Below are 22,955 nucleotides of genomic sequence, written 5' to 3'. Positions count from 1 at the left end.
AATATTTGGTCCTTTTGAGATGACCAACACTGCGAAATAGCAGATAAAAATTGGCACTGTTAATGAATTATGCTCAATTCTCCAAAGTAAATATTGTTTCATTTTTTTTTTTTTTTACATTTTCAGCCTTGTATCGACTACCCTGCACTTTATTCATTGCTATCTGCATTGGGAAAAAATACTATTTTGGTCAACTGCTAATTGTTTTTATTTTAATGAATTTTCAAAAGCAGTGCCACACAAAATAACATTTGTGCTGCGTCAAGGCCAGCATGCCTTCATCTCACTTAATCACCGCCATCCTCTTTGATGTGGATTGTTAGAAGCAGGGGAAGGAAAATGAAAGAATGTATCCGGATTGAAGAATCAATACCTGTGCCAGCACACACCTCATCCATCTAACAGATGTGTCAGATGTGGACACTGCCCCTGGAGTGTGGGATGACAGATGTCGGGAGGGAGGGAGAGATGGAGCGATGGGTTGTAGATCACCACAAGAGCACCTCGTATTTTTATGACCTGGTCAAGGGCCCTGTCCCATTGAGAAACTGCTCAATCTCAGGACTGGCCCGAGTGGGCAGTACTCATCAGCTGGCACACAGACATACACACTTGCATACATGACACTCACACACTGAGTGAAACTATATAAGAAAAAACTATTCTTCAAAAAGAACATATTTTACATTGTAATGTTATTTTATGACATTTACGGACTTTACTAAAGCATAAAAATACCATAGCATGTTTCCTACATCTCTGCAAATATATTAAGTTCACATATTTGTTTCTCTGAAAAGCAATGCTACAGCCAGTTATTCTACTTCGAAATGTGCGTTCCGTGATGGAATATCAGTTTTATCCCGCCCACTGCCAATTTACACAATAGTATTTAGACTCCCCGGGTTGCCGGTTGGCAGAAAACAATGCGATGGAAGCCAGCAAACGAACTGGGTCAGAGATTGCGACCTAAAAAGCCTTGGTAATAAAAACATTGCAAATATATACATTCATTTATACTGTAAGGCTCGTTGCTTCTTTTGCGTGTCCTCAATCTGGCATCCTGAGTCTGTGGAGGAGGGGGTAGGGAAACATCTATCCAATATTTTGAATTTGGATTGCAGTACCCAGTTCAAGCACTTTTTAAAAAAAAAATTATTTATTTTATTTTTTACTGTAATGCATCAATAAAAATCACCCTTGAGGTCATAACAATGTCACAATTTAAAAAATAAATGGGTTTTATTTTTTTTGAATGGCGTCATTGACTTTTTTTATTATTTTATTTTATATTATTTTATTTTATTTTGTATTATTGTTTTTAATTTATTTTAATTTATTTTTATTTTTGGGGGGTTAAATGCAGTGGAGTCCAAGCGTCTATATTGTAAATCTGGGATCCATTACTTTTTCAATTCAGCTTTTTGTTTTGCTGATAATGTAACAAAAAATATCTATTAAACCTCCAAAACATACAATAGAGGCAGTTTACTAGATGTCTCAGACTTTTGAACCCCACTGTGTGTTTTTCAACCCGTGTTTGTGTATGATTAGATTAATAATGCACTGAAGCATTGGTCTCATTTTGAATGTGTGGAAGTTTGAGGGGTTATCAATGATGGATTGATGTTGATTTTTGCGGTATGTGTGTTTCATTGATTAGAGGGTGGGCTAAACCTTTCCATCACTCTGACAGATCTTCCTCTTTAAACCAACCTCAGCTGGGCTGCTCTGATTAAAATCCAGAGAGGAATTATGAAAGAGTAATGGTTCTGTTATCATCATATAATCTCTAAATAACCCCCGTACACCTGCACGCCTTTTCCTGGATTTACACTGCGGCGGCATTGTCTTTTTTTCTTTTTTATCTATTTGTTTATCTGCAGAGGAACACAATGTGATAGTCTCACTGGTACGTAGACACTCACCTACTGAAGCAATAAAAGAAAAGATTAGCAAACGTTATCGAAGAATGAACCTTATGTATTGTTTGGGTGGGAGAGATGAAGAAAAATGGTCTGACAACTCAAAATGTTAGTGTGTGTTGTGTGCGAGCGATCTCTTCTCTTGTTGTGACTGGTCTATAACAATACCCACTGCATGTCTTCATTACTCCAGTGTCAATCCAAGCACAAACTGGCACGGATTCGCTGAAGGTGTTAGCGTGTGCTGATGCTTTCGACATTAACTCCTAACAAGGCACGACGCAGGAAATTTGAAAAATATTTTGAGATGCAGCCAATCAGAAAGTATTTGATGTTTTATTTAGTGTGCAGATTTCTTCAGATATAGACTTTTAGAAACTAAAACATGCTTTTCACACTCTCATTAGTTTATTTAGTCTTTTAACAATATCTAACACTGTACACGACTGTTCAAAAGTTTGAGGTCCGTAAGTGTTGCTTTTAAATAGAGAAATTTGATACTTTTATTTAGCAGTGGTGCATTGATCAAAAGTGAATGTAAAGACATTTATAATCTTACAAAAGATTTATTTCAAATAAATGCTGTTCTTTTGAGCTTTCCATTGATCAGATCCTGAACAAAATGAAGACTGCTGAAATTTCAGATTTGCGTCAGAGGAATAAATTACATTTGAAAATGTATTAAAATAAAGAATAGTTATTTTAAACTGTAATAATATTTCACACTATTACTATTTTTATTGTATTTTTAATCAAATGAATGCAACCTTGGTGAGCATGATGGACTTCTTTCAAAAACTTATAAAAATCTTACCAACCCCAAACTTTTGAATGGTAATGTATGTCAGAGGAGAATGTTGTTTTTTTCACAAAACTAATTTATGAACAAGCAAATGTAATTTACACCACATCTCATATTAATAATTTTCTCATCCAGAATTCTTCAAAAATAAAATAATTTTGAAAAAGTCTTATACTCTAGCATTTTGTGTTTAATTTTATGTATAAGATATTATCTTCACACTTTGAGGAATTTTTACTGGAAATTACACACTGTAAAATATGAATCAAATTCATTTTCCAAGAGTTTTATTGTGACCTTTATATAACAAAAAGCTATTCAGCATAAAACAAAAAAATATATACAATAAAGTGACTCAAAATGCTTATGACTTTTGCAGCTCATTAGCACAAAACATTCACACATTTACTCACATTAAAATTAAAATTGCGTTACGGCGTGCCTGGTTAGGATAGTGTGTAAAGCCAATTGAAAAGCCTCATTTGGCATGTTTTAGGCTGGGTTTAGCATTTCATGAAACTTGGCACATGCTAACACCTTTTTTGAATCCTTCCTCCAGTTTCCAGCCAGCCAAGGAGATGCACTGAGGTTTCATCTCTTTTGGATGCACTGGACCAGCTGAGCCGATTGGCTTCCTCCTTTCTCCCTCCTGCTGTGCCCTAACAGCCCCTCCCTCTTCACATGTGTGTGTGTGTGAGCGTGAGCGTGTGTGTCTACGCGTGTGTGATTTTGATTTCCTGTCCCGTTCTTCTCACCGATAGAGAGCGTTGAGTCGAGCGAGCCGGCGGACCTGTTGGATAGACAGAGGTGCCTGGTGGCGTTGGCCTCTCTGCGACATGCCAAATGGTTCCAGGTTGGCGCTCACTTCTTCTCATTGTTATTGTAGCCTTATGACCCAAAACTACATCCATTTTTTTCCTCAATTTCCTCCTGCTCTCCAAACGCTCAACACCTCATCACGAACATTTATGTATCGTAAGGCTACAAAAGCAATCGTTACACTTTTAGTTTTCTTTTGCCTGTTTTTGTTTGTCCATAACCTGCTTGTCATCATAAAGGATTTGTCCAGTGCTTTCCTGCACCGTATCTTCCCTTCTCCCACTCCACCGACATAAGCCCCGCCCCCTCCTCCATCACCCGCACAACACGGACCAGAGCTGAACACACCTGCACACTCACACACACATAGTCAAGATCTAGAGATTTAGGGGTTAAAGGTTGAGTTTGATTGTTGCTCTCAGCTCATTGGCCGATTCCCTCTGGTTTCCTCAGGCTAGAGTTAACGGCCTAAAGTCGTGTGTGATCGTCTTACGAATACTGAGAGACATGTGCAATAGAGTCCCGGCGTGGGAACCTCTGAAAGGATGGGTGAGTAGTCAGATTGACTTTATCACTGCAAACACTACAGTGATGATACGGTAAACTTTAGGTGTGTAATCTGCCAATGAGAATTCAGTGTATATGATTTGGTAAGTAAGGATTAATTGACATTGAATTGTTGAAAATTGGGGCTCAAGTGGGTAATGGAGCCACAGCGTACAGCAATATGGATTAGTGAAAAATATTCCCGTATACATTTATTTTTAATCGCAAAACTCTGATCTGTTTAAACTGTAAAAAAATAAATAATGATCAATAAGTTGTGACAACATATGTTTCTACATTGCTTTAACTCAACTAAGTTAAACAATTTTCAACTTTTTTGTGTTATACATAATTCAACTAATTTTTAAGACAGTTTAATGTGTTTTAAGTTGAAATGATTTAAATATCCAACATCAACAAAAAAAATCAGAAATGTGGCAAAAACACAAATGTAACTCGAAGAGCTTCCATATTTTGAAAATAATTTATGGATATGAAGTGTCATTTTTGCATATCTAGTGACTAAAAATGGTGTGTGTGTGTGTGTGTGTATGTATATATATATATATATATATATATATATATATGCACACAGTATGTACATACTGTTAAAAAAATACAGTAATAACTGTAAAATTGTGATTATATTATTACAATTTCAAATTCAATTTATACATTTTAAACTGTAATTTATTCCTGTCATGGTAAAGCTATTTTGTGTGTTTTAGTATGTCTAAACACTTCATTAGCCAGTCAACATCCAGGACTGGATCTGTCCACTTTATAATGATTAATAACTTGTACATTGAGTGATTTAAACTGACTGGTTTTTACAATAACAACAGATTTAATCTCTCATCCCAGTGGCCCATTGGCACATTTTGATGACTTAATAGCTCTTTGTGTAATAAATCAGTCTTTGAAAAGTGATTTGCTCTTTTGTCCTCAGCCTTTGGAGTTAATATGTGAAAAGGCCATCGCCACGTGTAACAGACCTCTGGGAGCCGGAGAGGCTCTGCGCCGGGTCATGGAGTGTCTCGCCTCTGGCATACTGCTTCCAGGTATGAACACTTCCACAGAGAAGCCATAAAGACGAGTAACAAAAACAACAAACTTATTTAGGAAAATACATTATAAGTAAAAAATTATAATAATAACAAAAATAAAAAGGTGAAAGGTCCCAGGTGCGTAAAAATATTATGAAATATTTATTATAATTCAAAATAACTGGTTTCTATTGTAATATATTTTAAAACGTAATTTATACATGATGTGAAAGCTGAATTTTCATCATTACTCCAGTCTTCAGTGTCACATGATCCTTCAGAATTCATTCTAATATGATGGTTTGATGCAAATTTCATTTTTTTCAAGAGAACAGCATTTATTTGAGAGATATTTTCTGTCACTTTTGATCAATTAAATGCATATTTTCTGAATAAAAGTATATATATAAATATATAATTTTTTTTTACTTTTGAAAGGTAATATACTGTATCAGCTACATGTAAAAAGCTTGTTTACCAGTGTTGTAGGACATTTAGTTTTAACCATTTTTAAATAATACATTGTACTAAAATTATAACCCTTTTATATTATACATTATAATAATTTGATACCTGATTTTGCAAATGTAAACTTAAAGCTTGTTAGACAGTGATGTCAGAGTTTTAAATGAAAATATTGAAAAGAGTAAAAAAAAAAACTAAAATGTTTTTATAAAATGATCTGTTGTGTATCAATGGATCCCTCATCATACTAGACTATAAATAAACCTGAATATGCAAGATTAGTGTGGGTATGTCCCGTACGGTGTGATGACAGCAGCGGTGTCACTATCAGATCTGGGTTTCATTTGCAAAGCTCTAGTTCCTGTCTGTGGCCCAGAGGAATAATGGAGCCTCATTTATCTACTCTTGACACAACTAGTCCATCCCTCTCTACTCGTATACTCTTTTCTCACTTATTCATTAATAATGAGATGCAGGCATTAACATTTGATTGGCTTGCATAGGAAATAAGCCCGTCCCACAGTGATATATAATCTTATTTGAACATAAAAAATATATATTTGTATTGTACCTTTAGGGCATAATTTAAACGATAAGTGTTCGCTTAAAGGTTTAATTAACTCCTGACCTGCAGTGACGGGGAGTAACTAAATAATGAAACACTGCAGTTTCCAGTAGCTTCCACAACGCTTAACTGTGTCAGTTATATAAATCATGTATTTTGTTATTATATTTCCCGTGTGAATAATGATCCTCCTCTGTTTCCTTTCAGGTGGGCCAGGCCTGCATGATCCCTGTGAGAAGGAGCCCACAAACACACTGTCAGCCATGACGGACGAGGAAGCAGAGGCCGTCACGTACAATGCACAGGTACTGCCAGTGTGTGTGAGGTGCAGGTGTCAGTGGATGACAGAGAGGTGCTTATCTCATCTGTGCTGTCTAGATTACTGTGCCATGTGTCTCTCTCTCTCTCTCTCTCTCTCTCTCTCTCTCTCTCTCTCTCTCTCTCACACACACACACACACACACACACACACACACACACACACACACACACAGGTCTTATCAGGGATTCTGGCTTATATGTACACAATATTACATTTGGCAGTGAATCATGTCTCCTTAAATCAGTTTAAACTGATTCACAGAATTGAATCTACCAGCTCTAACCCCATTTTTGCTACTGAAGTTTATCTCTGCGACAGTGTTATGACAGGTTTTAACACTACCTCTATCATGGATCATGGAACTAGTGTAACAAGACTCTCTTCAGAATTAAAACCATTTGATTTTATATCATCAGCAAAATCTTCTCAAATATATTGTGAATATTCTGTATCACCCAGCCCTAACACACACACACACACACACTCACACATACCCACAGCCACAGCCACAGCCACACCCACACCCACATTCACACACACCCCGATTGAGCACCTTGATGATTGGCTCTCTAATGAGCGTGGGAAAATGATACGAAGTCTGCCTGTGAATCTTACTCCTGCCCCGGGGACTGTGTGTGTGTGTGTGTGTGTGTGTGTGTGAGCTGCATCTCTAGATTCCTGTATCGCTTTTCCTTTGAACGCTCATGCAGTCGAGATCAGAATCACAATGTGTCTAATTGTTTTGCAGCAGATCGAAGACGTTCAGCACACACTCACACACACCACTGAAATCGTTTTTTTATTGCTTAACATTTTTATCATATTGTACTATTTCTTTGTTAAAAAAAGAAAACGGCAATATTTTTCAAGCGTATTATGTTTTTGGGAAAAAAAAACTATTCATTATATTGGTTTTATTCATCTTCTACTTTTGTGAATGTTGATGCTTTAGGTTTTATGGGAATATTGCAGGTGTGAAGGAGGATATGTTTTTACTGCATTTAGCCGTAGTCATAAATAAGATGCATTGCAGTAATATGCCATAGTAACACCTACCTGCAGAAATACTGCATTCAAGAGAGAGATTCTGTTGTCACATGAGACTAAAAGATGTTTCTCATAGCTATAATTTACTCCGTGAGGAGGAGTTCATGAGTTAAAGATAAGCTGTGCGTTTAATCACTGAAATTAAAGGAAGGACAATGTAAATTTCGCTTCATTAAAATGCAATTATTGCTCATTAACCTTAAATGTCACATAAACTTTACATCAGGAACTACATGTACTTTGTGAAACTTTCTGAATGTTTACTAACTACAGACTAATCATCTTTAATCTCAATGCTAAGCTTGGGAAAGTGGGTAAATAACTGTATCCAATTTAACTTTCAGTTGAAATCCTTTGGCATAACAATTGATTTAAACTTGTATTCAAAGGTTTGGGGGCAGTTTTTTGTTATTTTATTTTTTTACAGAAATTAAGCAAGGACACATTAAATTGATTTCAGATAAATGCGGTTCTTCTGAACTTTCTATTCATCAAACAATCTTGAAAAAACTATCATGGTTTCCACAAAAATATGAAGCAGCACAAATGTTTTCATCATTGATAATAATCAGAAATGTTTCATGAGTATCAAATCAGCATATTAGTATGTTTTCTGAAGGATTGTGTGACACTGAAGACTATTGTAATGGTGCTGAAACATTACAAAATCTTACTGAAACCAAACTATTTAATTCTAGTGTACAGTATATAACAATTATTAATAACTATTATAATTAATTGAACAATAAATATGATATAGAAAACTGTAAGGAAATTCGTATGTAATTACAGTTGTAATTTATCTACAAAACTAATTTGAAGCATTTAAGTGTGAACCTTTAAAAAAGTCAAAACTGGAAGTGAAGGCACATCGGCCACTAGCAGTGTGGACTGCTTTGTTGATTTATAACGGAAGCAATCTAGTTTTATGGATCTGTGCGTTTTAAAAGAGCACATTCAGCCTTTAGTGAAGCTTATTTCTGTAGCCTATATCCAACTTAGGCGTGGGGTCTTCCTTTATTTTTAACTTGAAGCTGCTTTTCGAATGGTACTCATTGGTCAATATGTTGCCGATCAAATATTCAATGTATACATTTAAATTTACATTTATTCATTTAGCTGACGCTTTTATCCAAAGCAACTTACAATTGCTATATGTCAGAGGTCGCACGCCTCTGGAGCAACTAGGGGTTAAGTGTCTTGCTCAGGGACACATTGGTGTATCACAGTGGATTCGAACCCGGGTCTCTCACACCAAAGGCATGTGTCTTATCCACTGCGCCATCACCACCCCAGAGTCTAGTACTATCCATAATTGGCTACGATCTGTGATTGGGAACAGAGGTAGAAGACTCCGTCTATGGATTTGCACTCCACTCCCCATCTCTGTCCCCTCAGACTTGCTCAGTTTCCAAAAGATTGTAATTACATGGGCAGATTTTGAGCGTTCGGGGAAGAGCAGCAGTGCTTCCGACTTCAGGGATATTTTATGGTGTTACTGTGGTGAATTTACAAGCAAGAAATGCACATTTGGAGACATGAAATTAATAACCAGAATTTTTAACATTGAAATCTCCCTTCTCCCATTTTCACCTCAAAATATTGGGTAGGCTGAACCTTCCTTGCCTCTTTGGGACAATACTAAAATGACCACGAGTTTATAAGCTTTTCAGTGATGGTATTCTTACAGATGCTCTGATTACTGTAATTAAATGTTTTTCTCAAAATTGTCTCTCAAATCTTTATAGAGATCCTTTTTGGAACCAAACACGATGGTGCCTCTTAATGGGCTATAACTAAAGTAAACTGCTTTGTCGATATCTGTTGAGATGAGTTAATGCGAGTTAGTTGTAGCATGAATTATTTGTGAGGCAGTCTGCCCCATAATTCCTCTGAACACAGTGATTCAGGGCCCGATGTTCCACATCTACAGGCGCTCTCTGGGCTCAGGCAGAGTTATTGCTTTATTATTAAAAGAATAAGCAACGTGTGTGTGTGTGTGTGTGTGTGTGTGTGTGTGTGTGTGTGTTAGGGATGTACATCTCCATAACTGAGGCCGATGCGATGCGCATCTCGGTGCATAGCCAACAATACGATACATTAAAGATACATATAAGCAGCTACCGATGCGATGCAATACGATTCACTACTATTACGATTCGATTCAACGCGATGCTATTCAATGTAATTCAATGTAATAATGAAAAAATGTAATGTTAATGTTTAACATAAACAAAAATAAATAACTTTTCCCAAACAGGTCTTTCATAACTGAATGAAAAAAATACTGTATTATATGTAAAAAATATATGTATGAAAACATTTACATTTATTAATTTAGCAGACACTTTTATCTAAAGCGATTTTACAAATGAGAACAATAGAAGCAGTGAAACTACAGTAGGACAACAATGTGCTCTGCTGCACTCACGCTGTGTCGGTGCTTTTAGTGTTGTTAAATTAGTAACTGCCTGTATATTTTATAGCGGCGCAACATATTTTACAAATTGCAGTTTCCAAAAAAAAAAAGTGTTTCCAAACACTGGATTTATATTTATTTGGTGGAAGATCGAGCTCCGCCATGTTGATCTGTTCTAGGTAGGAGACTCTCAGGACACGCCTCTGTCTCCGTAGCAGCTGCAGCAGTGGTGTTGAGAGAACGCGCTTGAGCAACAGTTCAGAAAGGAGACATCAATCTAACAGTTACATAATAAAATATTGGTCACTTTCTAAATAGTAAAAGTATAGCGCATCTACTAATAATTATATATGAATAAATCGTTTTTTACCGATGCAGATATGTTAAAAACTATGCATCGCGATACAAATGCCAACTTGTATCCGATGCACACTTATTTAAATCGATGCATCACATTGTTAGCTTTTATGCCGATGCACCGATACGAATCGGTGAATCTTACCATCCCTCGTGTGTGTGTGTGTGTGTGTATGTTTTGAGACATGAGTGTTATTGCAAACTATCTTCTCTTGTATAATGTGCGGTCAGTATCGCCGCACCCTATACACAGAGTATGTGTGATCGCGAAAGTAAAAAGCAATCGCTCATTCAAAAAGCATTTCCCTACGCATATTGATAGCTATTCCTGATGCCCGCAAATTATTTACAATATAATTACACAACTATAGACTTGCGAGACAATACAATTATAGAAGGACTAAAATATATATATATTTTCTGTCACCATGTCCCTTTAAGGGCTCCATAGAATGTGTAATTTCCTTTCTAAACATAGTATTCTGCTTCGGCACATCCCTACTTGATAACTTTTTATCATATCTAATCTTTGTGTGTGTGTGTGTGTGTTTCAGCATGCTCTGCGGCTTATGGCCTTTGGGCAGATCTTTAAGGTCTTAGAAATGGACCCTCTCCCCTCAAGTAAACCTTCACAGAAATTCCCCTGGTCAGATAAAGAAGGTAAGCATACATACCTAATTCATTACTTAAACCTGAAGTGTGTAAATATATTTTCATAGTCTAGTTTAATTTGTAGATATAACTATAAGCGCGTCATTCGTAGGTTTATATCTGTGAAAAGTGTGAAAACTGGTGCTCTTAAAACATTACTCTGTTTGTTTGAACATCCTGATCTCCCCGACAACAATAACTTTGACTCAACCAATGGTGTTGGAGTTTGAGGTGGAGCTGTCTGATTGTCCAATCAAAGAGAGGAAGTTTTTGAGAAACCTGTTTGAAAACTCATATTTTTTGCAAATACATTCAGTGCCACTGAAATTACATACTTTACCTTTTATTTGTTTTAATAATGTAAATAATTTTGACATTTTACACTAACATGCAGCTCTATTAGTCTGTTTTCGATGTGTTTTAGTAATTCATTGTCAGTGTGTTTTCGTCGGCACATTAACTTTACTCTTGTGTTTTATCAGGTCTAGGGCTGAAGAGACCTTATGATGATGGTCTGCTGGACGACAAAGACATCATCAAGAAGATGAAGCGCAACCTGAGAAAAGGTCCGTCTGAGTAATGATAGGCAAATATATTGTCCAGACTGGTTAATTTACTGATATTTGCTGAGATTGTGGACATCTGCCATTATCAGTGTTCGCTTTGTGTTTTTTTTTGTGCGTGTATTTTTATTAAATATTGTGCAAAATTCTTAATTTATGCAAACTCTTTTTTGTTATAATTAAATTGCATTGTGTTTTATGTAATTGCCATTCATCAGCAGATAACGAAATGCTCTGTAGATAACAGTATCAGCACGGGACATTAGAAAATGCATATCAGTTGACCTCTAGTATGTTCTTATTGGTCAGGTTTTCTGCAAATTTCCAATATTTATGAGTAAGTTATTTTCTGTTTTTTTATTTAATATTTGTTCATTTTAAATGGCATCTGTCAGTTTAATGGATGAATTTAGTACATGATATAATGTGGGAAAATGTGCCTCCCTTAAATATAATCTCCTGTTTTAAACCAGCAAGGAAACGCTCATTCAGTAGCCTGCATTCTCCAGTCGTTTATTCTTTATTATTCCCCTGTTTGGCCGTAAAACCTTTTGTCCTCTTTCTAGAAAGATTACCGTATAACACGTCTCATTTTTCCTCACCTCAGAATTATTATTTTTCTTTGCTGTATTGTACCTCTAATCTCTCACCTGCTTTCTCTTCCGTAAGCTGTAGAACTCTCACTCGACTCTTTTATTTGCGGCGTCCCTTCCCCCTCGCTCCGCATCCTCCTGCACTTCCATCTCTTGCTCTCTCATACAGGAAGCAAACAAACCGTTGGGAAATCAATGGCATTGATTCTTAATTTCTCTTGGAGCCGCGCTACTGTCCCCAGCCTGTGCTCCTCGCTGGACTCAAATAAATTGCTTTCAAAGCAGCAGAATTTCGCAATTAGCCAGCTGATGCAGCAAAGAGATGCTACAAAGTTAGAAGACGATCTGTGTGTCTGAGGAGCGTTAACTTTTCGCTATAATTGCTAATTGTTATTTCTGTTCTTTTTCCCTTCCAGCAGTTCTTGACAGTAAAGCAATAGACTCGAATCAACCCATGAACGCTCTGATGCGCTTGAACCAGATCCGGCCGGGGCTGCAGTATAAACTGCTGTCTCAGTCAGGTCCGGTTCACGCCCCCGTCTTCACCATGTCTGTAGACGTCGACGGCACTGTCTACGAAGCCTCTGGCTCCTCTAAGAAGACCGCCAAGCTGCACGTGGCTGTAAAGGTACATCTGGACTTTAGTTTGAGTCGTGTGATTGGAGTGGTGAGCATTACGCAAGGAAATAAAGGATTAATTCACTCAAATTAGTATTTTGTCATCATTTACTCACCCTTGTGTTATTTGAAACCCATATACGGACAAATTACACGATGTCCGAGCTGCTCTCTTCCATGCAATGAAAGTGAATGTTGACTGTAAAGCATCAAAAAGGACCAAAAAAGCACAATAAATGTAGTCCGTGTGACCCATGTGGTATTTTATTTATATTATTTCTAGCCTTCTGATACTGTAGCTTTACACACTTGTATGGGACAGAGCAGCTTGGACATTCTGCCTAATTTTTGATCTACGGAATTCATATGAGTTTCAAAAACTGGGTGAGGGTGAGTAAATAATGACAGAGCTTTTTTGTTGGGATGAACTATTCCTTTTAACAATATCCACAATAAGCCACAGTGCTGATACGGGCGACGCAAGTTCAAGCCTGGGTTGCCTACTTTGCTGATCTGGTAGACCCATTTTTCCCTCTACATGTTCTGCGCTCTCATTGAATAAATGTGGCTAAAAGGTTTAATAATAATTAGTGCTACAATTGTTTTTTTATCGATCTGTTGATTTTTTTTTCCGATTTAACTAATTTAATAATCAGATAAAAATGCAAACCTTGTTTGTTTGTTTTTCTGTGTGCATGCACAAAAGGTTTAAAGTCAGCATTAAATGCTGTTTAAAACCCAATTTACATCCATATTACGTATTTTTCAGAGTTTCCAGGTGTTAAATTCAGGACTTTTTTTAAAGCTCCGGTTTGCTGTGCTTGTTTGTAGGGCTGCACAGTTTTGCCATTTTGAAATTATGTATGACTATAAAATCATAATAATAATTATTATTAATATTATTGCTCAATAAAAATATGAAACAATACATATTTAAGTAAAATAACATAAAATAATTATATTTTTATTTTACAGTAAATATTTCTATCTCATTTTCTTATTTTTCAAATGTCAAACCATTGAGCTTTTATTTATATGAGTGACCCAAACTCATCACATGCAGACCTGGAGTTTGTGTGGAGCAACATTTACTGTGAACCGAGCGGCTCAGAGCCGCTGAAAACACATGGATCATGAGCTGCTTATGTGTAAATGAACACAGTGGCGTGCTTCATTCTGAAACACAAAACACATATTTAATTAATTGAATCACAGCATTTGCGATTTTATAATTGCTCTATGCCATATGTCAGTTTCATTTCGATTAATTGTTCCATTACAATATTCATATATTACACTTTTTCCAGTGTGATCAGGTCAACAGTTGTTGTGCTAGTGTTAAGCTCTTATTAGATGTATACTCGATCGCATGACCGTGGTTAAATCCATCTGTCAGCGGAATAGATGACCCGTCACTGTATAGAAGGTTACAGCTACAAGTATGTGTGCCTCTCTTCAGGAAGACCAGTAAAGCTTGTTCCCACACACTCACACCAGTGATTCCCAGGATGCAAAAAGGGCTCAAATCTATGTAATCCCAGAGTGCTTGTGAACAAAGGCTCTGGATCGTAAAACCACACTAATCCTCTTCGTGTGAGCGCAGCCATTAACAGTACCAGCAGCCCCAATTTGGGTCAGACTGACAAATGAACCCTGGCGCTCTTATGATATCCTTTACCCTGTGTAAACACACTTAAAGCATACATTCACCCTAACTGTGTGATATGGGCTATCAATAGCAGTACAAGCGATCAAGTGACAATGTTACAAAATGTTAATTTTTCAAAAAAGCTGTTCTTTCTCTATTCATCAATCTTCTGAAGTATTGACTGGTGAAAATTCAGCTCTGCTATCACAGGAAAAAACTAATTTTAAAATATATTAAAATAGAAAACAGTTATTTTAAGTTGTAATATTTCATATTACTATGTTTACTGTACGTCTCATCAAAAAATAAATACTGCCTTGGTGAACATAAGAAACTAAGAGCATACGAGAGATAAAAGAAAAAAATAAATAACCGACCCCAAACTTTTGAATGGTAGTGTATATATAATTAGAGTTTTAATTTATCAGTATTCATCAGTATTTTCAATATATATTTTTGGCTGACAACTGATATTGTACTTATATATTGTGCAGTATATGTATAGTATATTTTGTGTATATTTCTTTAATTAATCAGGATTTTGTTTGGTTAAACATCCATCTTAATTTGCAGGGATCTGCAGCTCAGCTTTGTGACTTTTTTTATTTTTATACAAGCAGTCTATTCATGGTGGTGATTTCTCTTTCAATAATGACCTCAGTATCCAAGAAACGGTCTTCCTTTGATTCCACTGCTCATGCTGATGATGGCCAAAAAAGATAAACTGATCTTTCCCAGCATGTCTCATCATTTTGTGATACTTTCATAACAAAACCTCCAAAACGATAGACTTTAAAGCTTTACTTTTTTGGATCATTGTGTAATTTTCGATTCAAACTTTAAGTAAAACGAGGACTGATGTTGCATAGCCACAGCCTTAATTGAAAGTTGCAGAATGTAATTTAGTCATGCTTGTGTTACTGCAAAACTATTGGTGTTTCCACAATGTTCTTAATGCACCATAAAAGTAGTCCATGACAGTCTTGGGTTATTGTCTTCTGGGGCCAGTTACACCAGCTATGCGTAAGTTACAACTTTGTTGAAATGTAAATCTACGTATAAACAATATATTTACGTAAGCCTCCAACAAGGCGTAATGGTTAGAATAAAATTGAATTGACTGAATTAAATCAATAAGCCTTTGTTTTATCTGAAAGACTTTAATCCTTTAAACACACATATACTGAAATAGTATTGTCCTTAAAAACATACTCCAATAATCTGTTTTATTAACAACAAAATCATTTTTTACAGTGTATAAACGGCTACAGTCTGCCTTGAGAACAAATGGTGCAACCTATTAAAGTACAGAGTTAGTTACAAACTAGTACTTGCAGTACTAAGTCTCTAAGTGTGGACTTTATGTTCCAGTTTAAGTTAAGGAAGGCTGATGCAACCCTACCTATAAGCGAGTAATAAATGACAACTTACTAAAATATAACTCTGTCATTATGTCCTGTTGGACCTCCATGCTAGATCTGTTGTGTGATGATGTGTTTCGTGGACGTGTGGTGTAGGTGCTACAGGCGATGGGTTACCCCACAGGCTTCGACACAGACCTGGACTCCATGAGTGCAGATGAGAAGTCAGACGGGGAGGGCAAGAGCGAATCGTCCACTCACTCAAGCAATAACACGTCACACTCAGACAACTCCAACACATTGGAGGTACTAGCACAAAAACTGCAAACTCCACATTTAATCAAGCGTTTATTAAAGATTTTTACTGTTCTAGTCAAGTCACATTTATTTTGAGAGTGCTTATAAACAATTTGATTGTTTTAATGCAGCTTCACAGTCCTAAACAAGAATATAACAGTATTAAAGGGTACATATCATGCTTTTAAATCGTTCGTTTTTACATATAAATCATACATTTGTGGTCTATATAAAGCGGAACTGCAATGCTTGGGTCTGAATTCCTCATTATTATAGCTCCACAGGCCCCTTTTCTACCCCTTTTCTGGTGTGCGTCTGAGAGCAACTCGTTTTGGTGCGGTCTCTTTAAATGTAAATGAGACACTTCATACCCCGCCCCCTCTCCAGCTCGCAGAGGTGACACTCGGTTCAACTCAACCCCGTTCGGCCATTTTTGTAGTTTGATTAGAGATATACGATTATTTAGCGGCACAGAACCTTTTTATTCACACGTTAACAAAATGTCAACAACTGAAGACTTGTCAATCAAGCCTTACATGTTCGAGCCAGAGCCGGACCCGGAGCGAGTTGAAAATGAAGACGACGAACCTGCAGAACAACGTCTTCAGATGGATGTATTGCAATGGTATGTTACTGGATTTACAGTAACTTCTCCATCCATGCCCAATACTACAATACCGCATGTTTTGTTTTAGCCCTCTAAATAAAGTGAAAGTCGATTATTTCTCTTGTTAAAACAAGCACACTAACAAGACAAATGACTACGGCCTAATCTTACCACTAAAAATATGTATTGATAATATGGTACGTTTAGAAAAGCATTAGAAAATACAGCAGCTAAATGACCATTGTCATGATGAAACTCAACAACATTAATACTGCAGACGTGTATTTAAAAACAAAAATAAAAAGAAAGACAAAGGTACTGCTAAACCATGACCTCCGTGTGTTTTGAGAAAGTAAAGTACTTTATTTTTATTAACGTTATTTACAGCTTACCGAAGTGCTCTGTTCGTCGTCTCCAAAGATAGAAGGAATTGACCCCTCAATCAGATGAAGTCTGTCGACTAATCCTTCTATATAACGTTACTGGCGGAGGCTTGCAGAAGCAGGTGTCCTTGAAGTGCTTCGCGCACACAAAAATGACTTTACCCAGAGATGTGGGTACATTTCCTTGATAAATAAAACTCAACCAGGCACTTGGAAGAGTTTCTGATGCTGGGAGATGGTGTAATGAAGCGTGTGGGTCACTACATCCAACAATCGAACATTTGTATCTACCCTCTCTTAACTTCAGCATCCTTGAGCTTGGACTACAAAATCGCAGCGAGAAATAAAAATGGCGGATTGCTCGAAGTGTTAGGCCTGGAGTCAATGTCCTTATTTGGCAGTTTCGCTGCAAATACTGTGACGTAATAGGTCAAAAAACGTCATAGATAACAGAAAAATCGGAATAGGTTGGAAAATATGACCAAAACAGAATATAAAGATATCAACGAAGTACCTGAAGAGACTAATTTCAACTTTTCTGTACTTATAAACACTCCAAATATACATCAAAATACATTTACGGGCTAAAAAAGTGGATTTAGCATGATATGTCCCCTTTAATGTTACTAAGTTCTTTGATTCTGAAACACGATTTCCACTCTAAAGCAGCTCTACAGAGGACAACATGTATCATTATTCATAGCTCAAGTCTGTTGATTCAGTTCAATAACATGTTCTGCGTCTAGGTGCGAACTCAGGGTCCTATTTTGACGGCTAGCGGGAAGAACCCGGTCATGGAACTAAATGAGAAACGTCGCGGGCTGAAGTACGAGCTCATCTCGGAGAGCGGAGGGAGTCACGACAAACGCTTCGTCATGGAGGTGGGCCTCAAACACACATCTCTGTTCGACAATACAATACTATTTATTTGTGATGTTTGCTAAAACAAGCATTACCTCTATTATCATTAGTCATATTTGGAGTGAGGGTTTGAACAAACTTCTTGCCCAGATTTTAATATTTGTTTCAGTTGTTGGACTATAACATGCACAATAAATGTCTTAAGGAGGTACCCAAGACATTTCTAGGGGTGTCAGAATCCAATAGCATTGTGGCATTGACTTTTGCACTAACAAGCATCATTCACACTTTCTTCATAAAGACAGAGTTACACGGATCCTTTAAAAAGTCTTAAAGTCGCCATGAAACGGAAGTTGCAAGAAGAACCGAGTGAAACAGCTTTTCTTACAAGAACGAATGTAGGGCGGGACTTGCTTTAGTCCATGGGTAATTGATTGGATGGTTGTGGTTTGCCATTGGTGGATATCATGTGAGTTACAGGTTACCCCACCCTCGCTCCAGTAAACACATCATCAGAGAAAATATGTCGTTATTTTAATAAAAGATTACATGAATTAAAATAATGATGTGCATATGTAATCATTTATAATAAATATTCCATAAAAAATAAGAATGCTCAATTTTGATTTTATGGTGACTTTAACAAAAGTATAAAAAGGTCTTTGTATAACAAAAGTCTTAATTATAATTTCAAGAGGTCTTGATGCAAATTTGGGGACGGAAAACAGAAATCGCAATATGGTTTAATGTGATAATTAAACTTCAAAAGGCTCTAATTTAATTGTGAGTGATGTGAGTTTCAAAGTCAAAATTTGTATGCTAAGTGATTCCTTATGATCTGCTATTGATGAATTCTGAAAATGATTATGGTGTTAATATTTTAATGTTTTGTAGGTGGCTGTAAGAGTGCTTATCTCTCTTATCTTTTTGAATGAGCCGGGAGCAGTGACGCATAGACATTTCAAAATAAGTGTCCCAGTGTATTTTAGGCTTGTTTATAATTAAAAGTCTTAAAGTATTATGCATACAGTATTTTTTTTCTGGATATTTTAGTATTTTATTTACAAAATAAACTTTTCTGGTTTACTCAAAGTAAACTCTTGCAGCCTCTCTCAGGGCCGACCCGTTACAGGAAAGACTAAGAACATTATATAACACAATAATATTATGGATTAATATATGGATTTTACTAGTATCAGCACAACAATCTTTTTCTTGCCTTTCTTTGAAAACATTGTCATCATATCCGCAAAATCCAATATCGATCAACCTCTATAAAGAAAGCATCTTATCATACACATCATCTCAAATTTCAGTCATTGATGGCTAATGTATGATGTAATTTCTCATCCCGTGCTCTCGTTGGCAGGTGGAAGTCGACGGGCAGAAGTTCCGCGGCGCAGGGCCCAATAAGAAAGTAGCCAAAGCCAGCGCTGCCCTCGCAGCTCTAGAGAAACTCTTCTCCGGGCCTAATGCTGCTGGAAACAAGAAGAAGAAAATAATCCCTCCGGTAGGTCGTCGGTTGCTTCCATTAGTGACCAATAATGTCCAGATTTAGAGTGTCTCTCCAATAACGGGGTCAGTGCCTGGGGATTCATGACTGCTGGATTAGATATTCTGTGATTAAAAATATCGTGGATGAAACTGGGACCTGTAGACTAAGTCATCATTTTTCTCCAGAAATCAATCTGTGGCAACCTTACACATAAAACACTGTGGCACTATTGTAGATTCTCAGTGCTCATTAAAGGCTGTGTGTGTGTGTGTGTGTGTTGTAGAGTAAAGGGGCATTAGCTGCAGCTGCTGCTGTGTCTGCCGCCGCGGTCCAGGCTGCACGAGGACGAGGAAGACCCACTCTCACGCGAGGAGCTTTTGTCAGCGCTGCAGCCGCACCGGGATACGTCACGCCAGGTGTGTGTTTGATGACAGTCTTTCTATAGTGACTCAAAGCCTGTTTACTTCAAGTTGACTTTTTGACGCATGTAAAATTGCATGCAAAAATACATTTCTATAAAAGAAGTCCCAATTTACATATAACCATCGTTCAAAAGTTTGGAGTCAGTAAGATTTAAAAAAAAAAATAGATTAATACAATTGATATTAATTAATAATTATAATTCTGCAAAGATTCTTTAAATTGATCAAAAGTGATAGTAAAGATAAATTATGTTACAAAAGATTTCTATTTCAAATAAATGCTGTTCTTTTGAACTTTATATTCGAAAAAAGTATAATATATATGAAGTCAAAGTATCCTGAAAAAATCACTGTATCCTGGTTTCCTCAAAAATGTTAAGTAGCATAATGTTTCCAATATTGATAAAATGCTTATTTGGTGCTCAAATTCTTAAGTTGTAATAATATTTCACAGTGTTACTGTTTTAATTATTTACTTTTTTTTTATCAATTCAATGCAGCCTTGGTAAGACACAATATTTTTTTACAGACCCCGAACTTTTGAACAGTAAATGGCTGAAACAAATTTTTGTACTATTTTGGTTAATACACTGAAAACTAAAATCAATTGTTTTAAATGCTATTGACTAGGAATGCGCCCCGAAGCCTAAATCCGAATTCGAAAAATGAGTAACGCATTCTACGGAGCCCCTAAAGGGACATGGTTAGGTTTGCTGCGATGGTCAGATTTCACTGATCATGTTAAGAGGGTAAGGAGAATGACTGACAGGACGATGGTGGAAGATTTGATGCGCAACAGATCATGAGTGTTATTGATCATGAGTGTTATATCTTCTCTTGTATAATGTGCGGTCAGTGCCACTGCTCCCTATACACAGAGTGTACGCGTAATCATGAAAGTTAAGTGAAAGTAAAAACCGAGCGTGCATTTAGAAGCGATTTCAATACCCTGCATATTGATAGCTATCCATGATGCCCACGAATTATATACAATATAATTACACAGCCATATAATTGCAAGAGAACGCAAAATCATTGGAATATATTTTTTCCCCCCATCTTGTATTTTTTTCCATCACCATGTCCCTTTAGAGGCTCCATTGCATCATTTCATTTCCAAACATACTATTCGGCTTCAGGTACATCCCTACGATTGACCGATACTATTAAAAATCTTTAATTTCGCTGACATGGAACTGATAATATTCTGGCTCTCTAATCTCCAAACAATATACAGAAGTTTTTTGTTGTTGTTGTATTTCCTTCATTATCTGAACATTTTTAGGGAATGATGAAAAATATATTCAACAGTTTTAATCAATTGCTTCAATAACTTTAAAAATGATCTGGTCAATAAGCTTTTTTGATGAGAACACCAACTCTTGTTGTTTTTAACATGTTATTTTGTCACAACATTGTTTGCATCCATATTTGCTTGTTTATGAGTAGATGTATTTATGTATAATCAATTTTTAGTTTATATAATAGTATTCAGAAAGTCTCTTTCACATGACTCATGTCAGTAAGATTGTGAAGGAGTCTTAACACTCACTTCCCTTCCGTCATGAATACCGTGTTCTCACAGGCTTTGGAGCCCCATACGGGTACAGTGCTGCGGCCGCCACTCCTGCATACGGTACGTACCCCTTCCTTCCCATCCTCCCTTCCTCCAGTCAGGGTCTAGGGTCCAAATCTGCACCCACTTACTCCCCCGTTCAGCTCTCCAATTGGGCTTTCAAACCCCCGAAATCACGTCCACAAAGAATCCCGTAGAGAAACGACTCCCTGGACGATGGAACTGAACCATAACCTTTTGGTTCTTAATTGTGGTTGGAGCAAGACTTGCTGCACCTGGCCTGAGTGTGACTTTGCTCGTCTAGTCTGCCTGCTCGACGCTTGGCCCGTTTCTCCTGACTCTGGTCGGCTCTCGAAGCGTCAGCGTAGTGCTACTGTCTACAGCACACAGTTACACCATTCAAAGCAGCCGCTGGGCATGATGGCCTGAGAGGAGAGATCACGCTAAGCTTAGTTTGAAGACTAGTACCTCGACTAGCTGGCAAATAAGGGATAGTTCACCCAAATATGAAAATGTTGTCATCTATTCACCCTCATATAATCACACAATCCCTTTAAACAATTAAAGTCAGCGGGTTCCAAAAAACAACATTGGAATCCATTGTCCTACATAGTAGAGATAAAAAAAATTCTGATATTTTTTGGGGGAACTATCCCTTTAAGACACCATTAAATAACTTTAATAGTTCAACTCTGCGCCATCTAAAAGCATGTTCGCACCAAGAATGATTTAACATAAACTATATTAGCGTCCACTTTAAATGCTTGAGCTCTTTAGAGTCGGATGGATTCTGATTGGCTGACAATGGGGGAAAAATTATTCTGAAAGTGATTCCAACAAAATTGTTATAGTTGGGGACTTGACTGTTTTCATGGAATTAGTAAAAAAAAAAAAAATTTAATTATAGTACACATAGTTTTCATCCTAGGTGTGAACAGCCCTTTACTATGTGCTTGAATCGCTCCATTAGCAAAATCCCTTATTTAATTTCTGTACAGGTCAGGGGGCATGTTTATAATATTAAAAGAGATATTTCACCTAAAAATGACAATTCTCATCATTTACTCAACCCTCATGCCATCCTCCATCTCTGTGAGTCCATATAATGAAAGGCTGCCGCAGTCTATAATCCATATGACCCCAGTGAAAGACTCAATGAAGCCAAAACGATAGGTGTAAAAAAATAAAGTTATATTTTTTACTTTCTGTAAATCATTGCATTTGGTATGAGCGTTCATGAGAGGGACATTGTGTCGTGACTTTAATGTGTTTTGAAGTTCACGTGAGAAGTAACATGGAAGCACGGAGGACCACATTTTCTCGTGTGAACTTCACAAAGCATGTATGTCACATTGTCCCTCTCATGAACGCTCGTATGACAGTAGACCGGAATACAAATGTACACTTAATATGTTATTTTTTACACACACCAATCATTTGGCTTCAGAAGTTATTGTTTCATCCACTTGGGTTGTATGGATTACGGTCACGATTGCTGTGTGTGGTTTTTCATGCATCAACCGAGCAGCAGGCGTTATATGGACTCTCAGAAATCTTGTTTGTGTTT

The 22,955-nt window shown here is 36.9% G+C and overlaps 1 protein-coding gene across 13 annotated transcripts in view; it reads left to right on the top strand.

The window, feature by feature from the left end:
• The window catches only part of strbp (spermatid perinuclear RNA binding protein), a 149,193-nt gene that overhangs the window by 118,813 nt on the left and 7,425 nt on the right, over positions 1-22,955 (top strand). For 8 of the 13 annotated variants that reach the window (XM_077243123.1, XM_077243122.1, XM_077243124.1 and 5 more), the window contains exons 7-18: positions 3,489-3,580; positions 4,000-4,095; positions 5,042-5,153; positions 6,376-6,473; positions 10,868-10,973; positions 11,447-11,530; positions 12,537-12,748; positions 15,904-16,053; positions 17,781-17,915; positions 19,265-19,405; positions 19,674-19,806; positions 21,398-21,448. In XM_077243123.1, the coding sequence (XP_077099238.1) occupies positions 3,489-3,580; positions 4,000-4,095; positions 5,042-5,153; positions 6,376-6,473; positions 10,868-10,973; positions 11,447-11,530; positions 12,537-12,748; positions 15,904-16,053; positions 17,781-17,915; positions 19,265-19,405; positions 19,674-19,806; positions 21,398-21,448 (1,410 nt within the window). The remainder of the gene's footprint in view (positions 1-3,488; positions 3,581-3,999; positions 4,096-5,041; positions 5,154-6,375; positions 6,474-10,867; positions 10,974-11,446; positions 11,531-12,536; positions 12,749-15,903; positions 16,054-17,780; positions 17,916-19,264; positions 19,406-19,673; positions 19,807-21,397; positions 21,449-22,955) is intronic. The other 5 variants (XM_077243127.1, XM_077243126.1, XM_077243133.1 and 2 more) reach the window with 1 other exon arrangement.

This window comes from Siphateles boraxobius, unplaced genomic scaffold (assembly GCF_051911475.1).
Source record: "Siphateles boraxobius isolate OS27281-9 unplaced genomic scaffold, OSU_SipBor_1 25, whole genome shotgun sequence".
In the NCBI taxonomy this organism is placed as follows: Eukaryota; Metazoa; Chordata; class Actinopteri; order Cypriniformes; family Leuciscidae; genus Siphateles; species Siphateles boraxobius.
The sequence above is the reverse complement of the archived record's forward strand: the minus strand, read 5'-3'. Positions and strand labels throughout refer to the sequence as shown.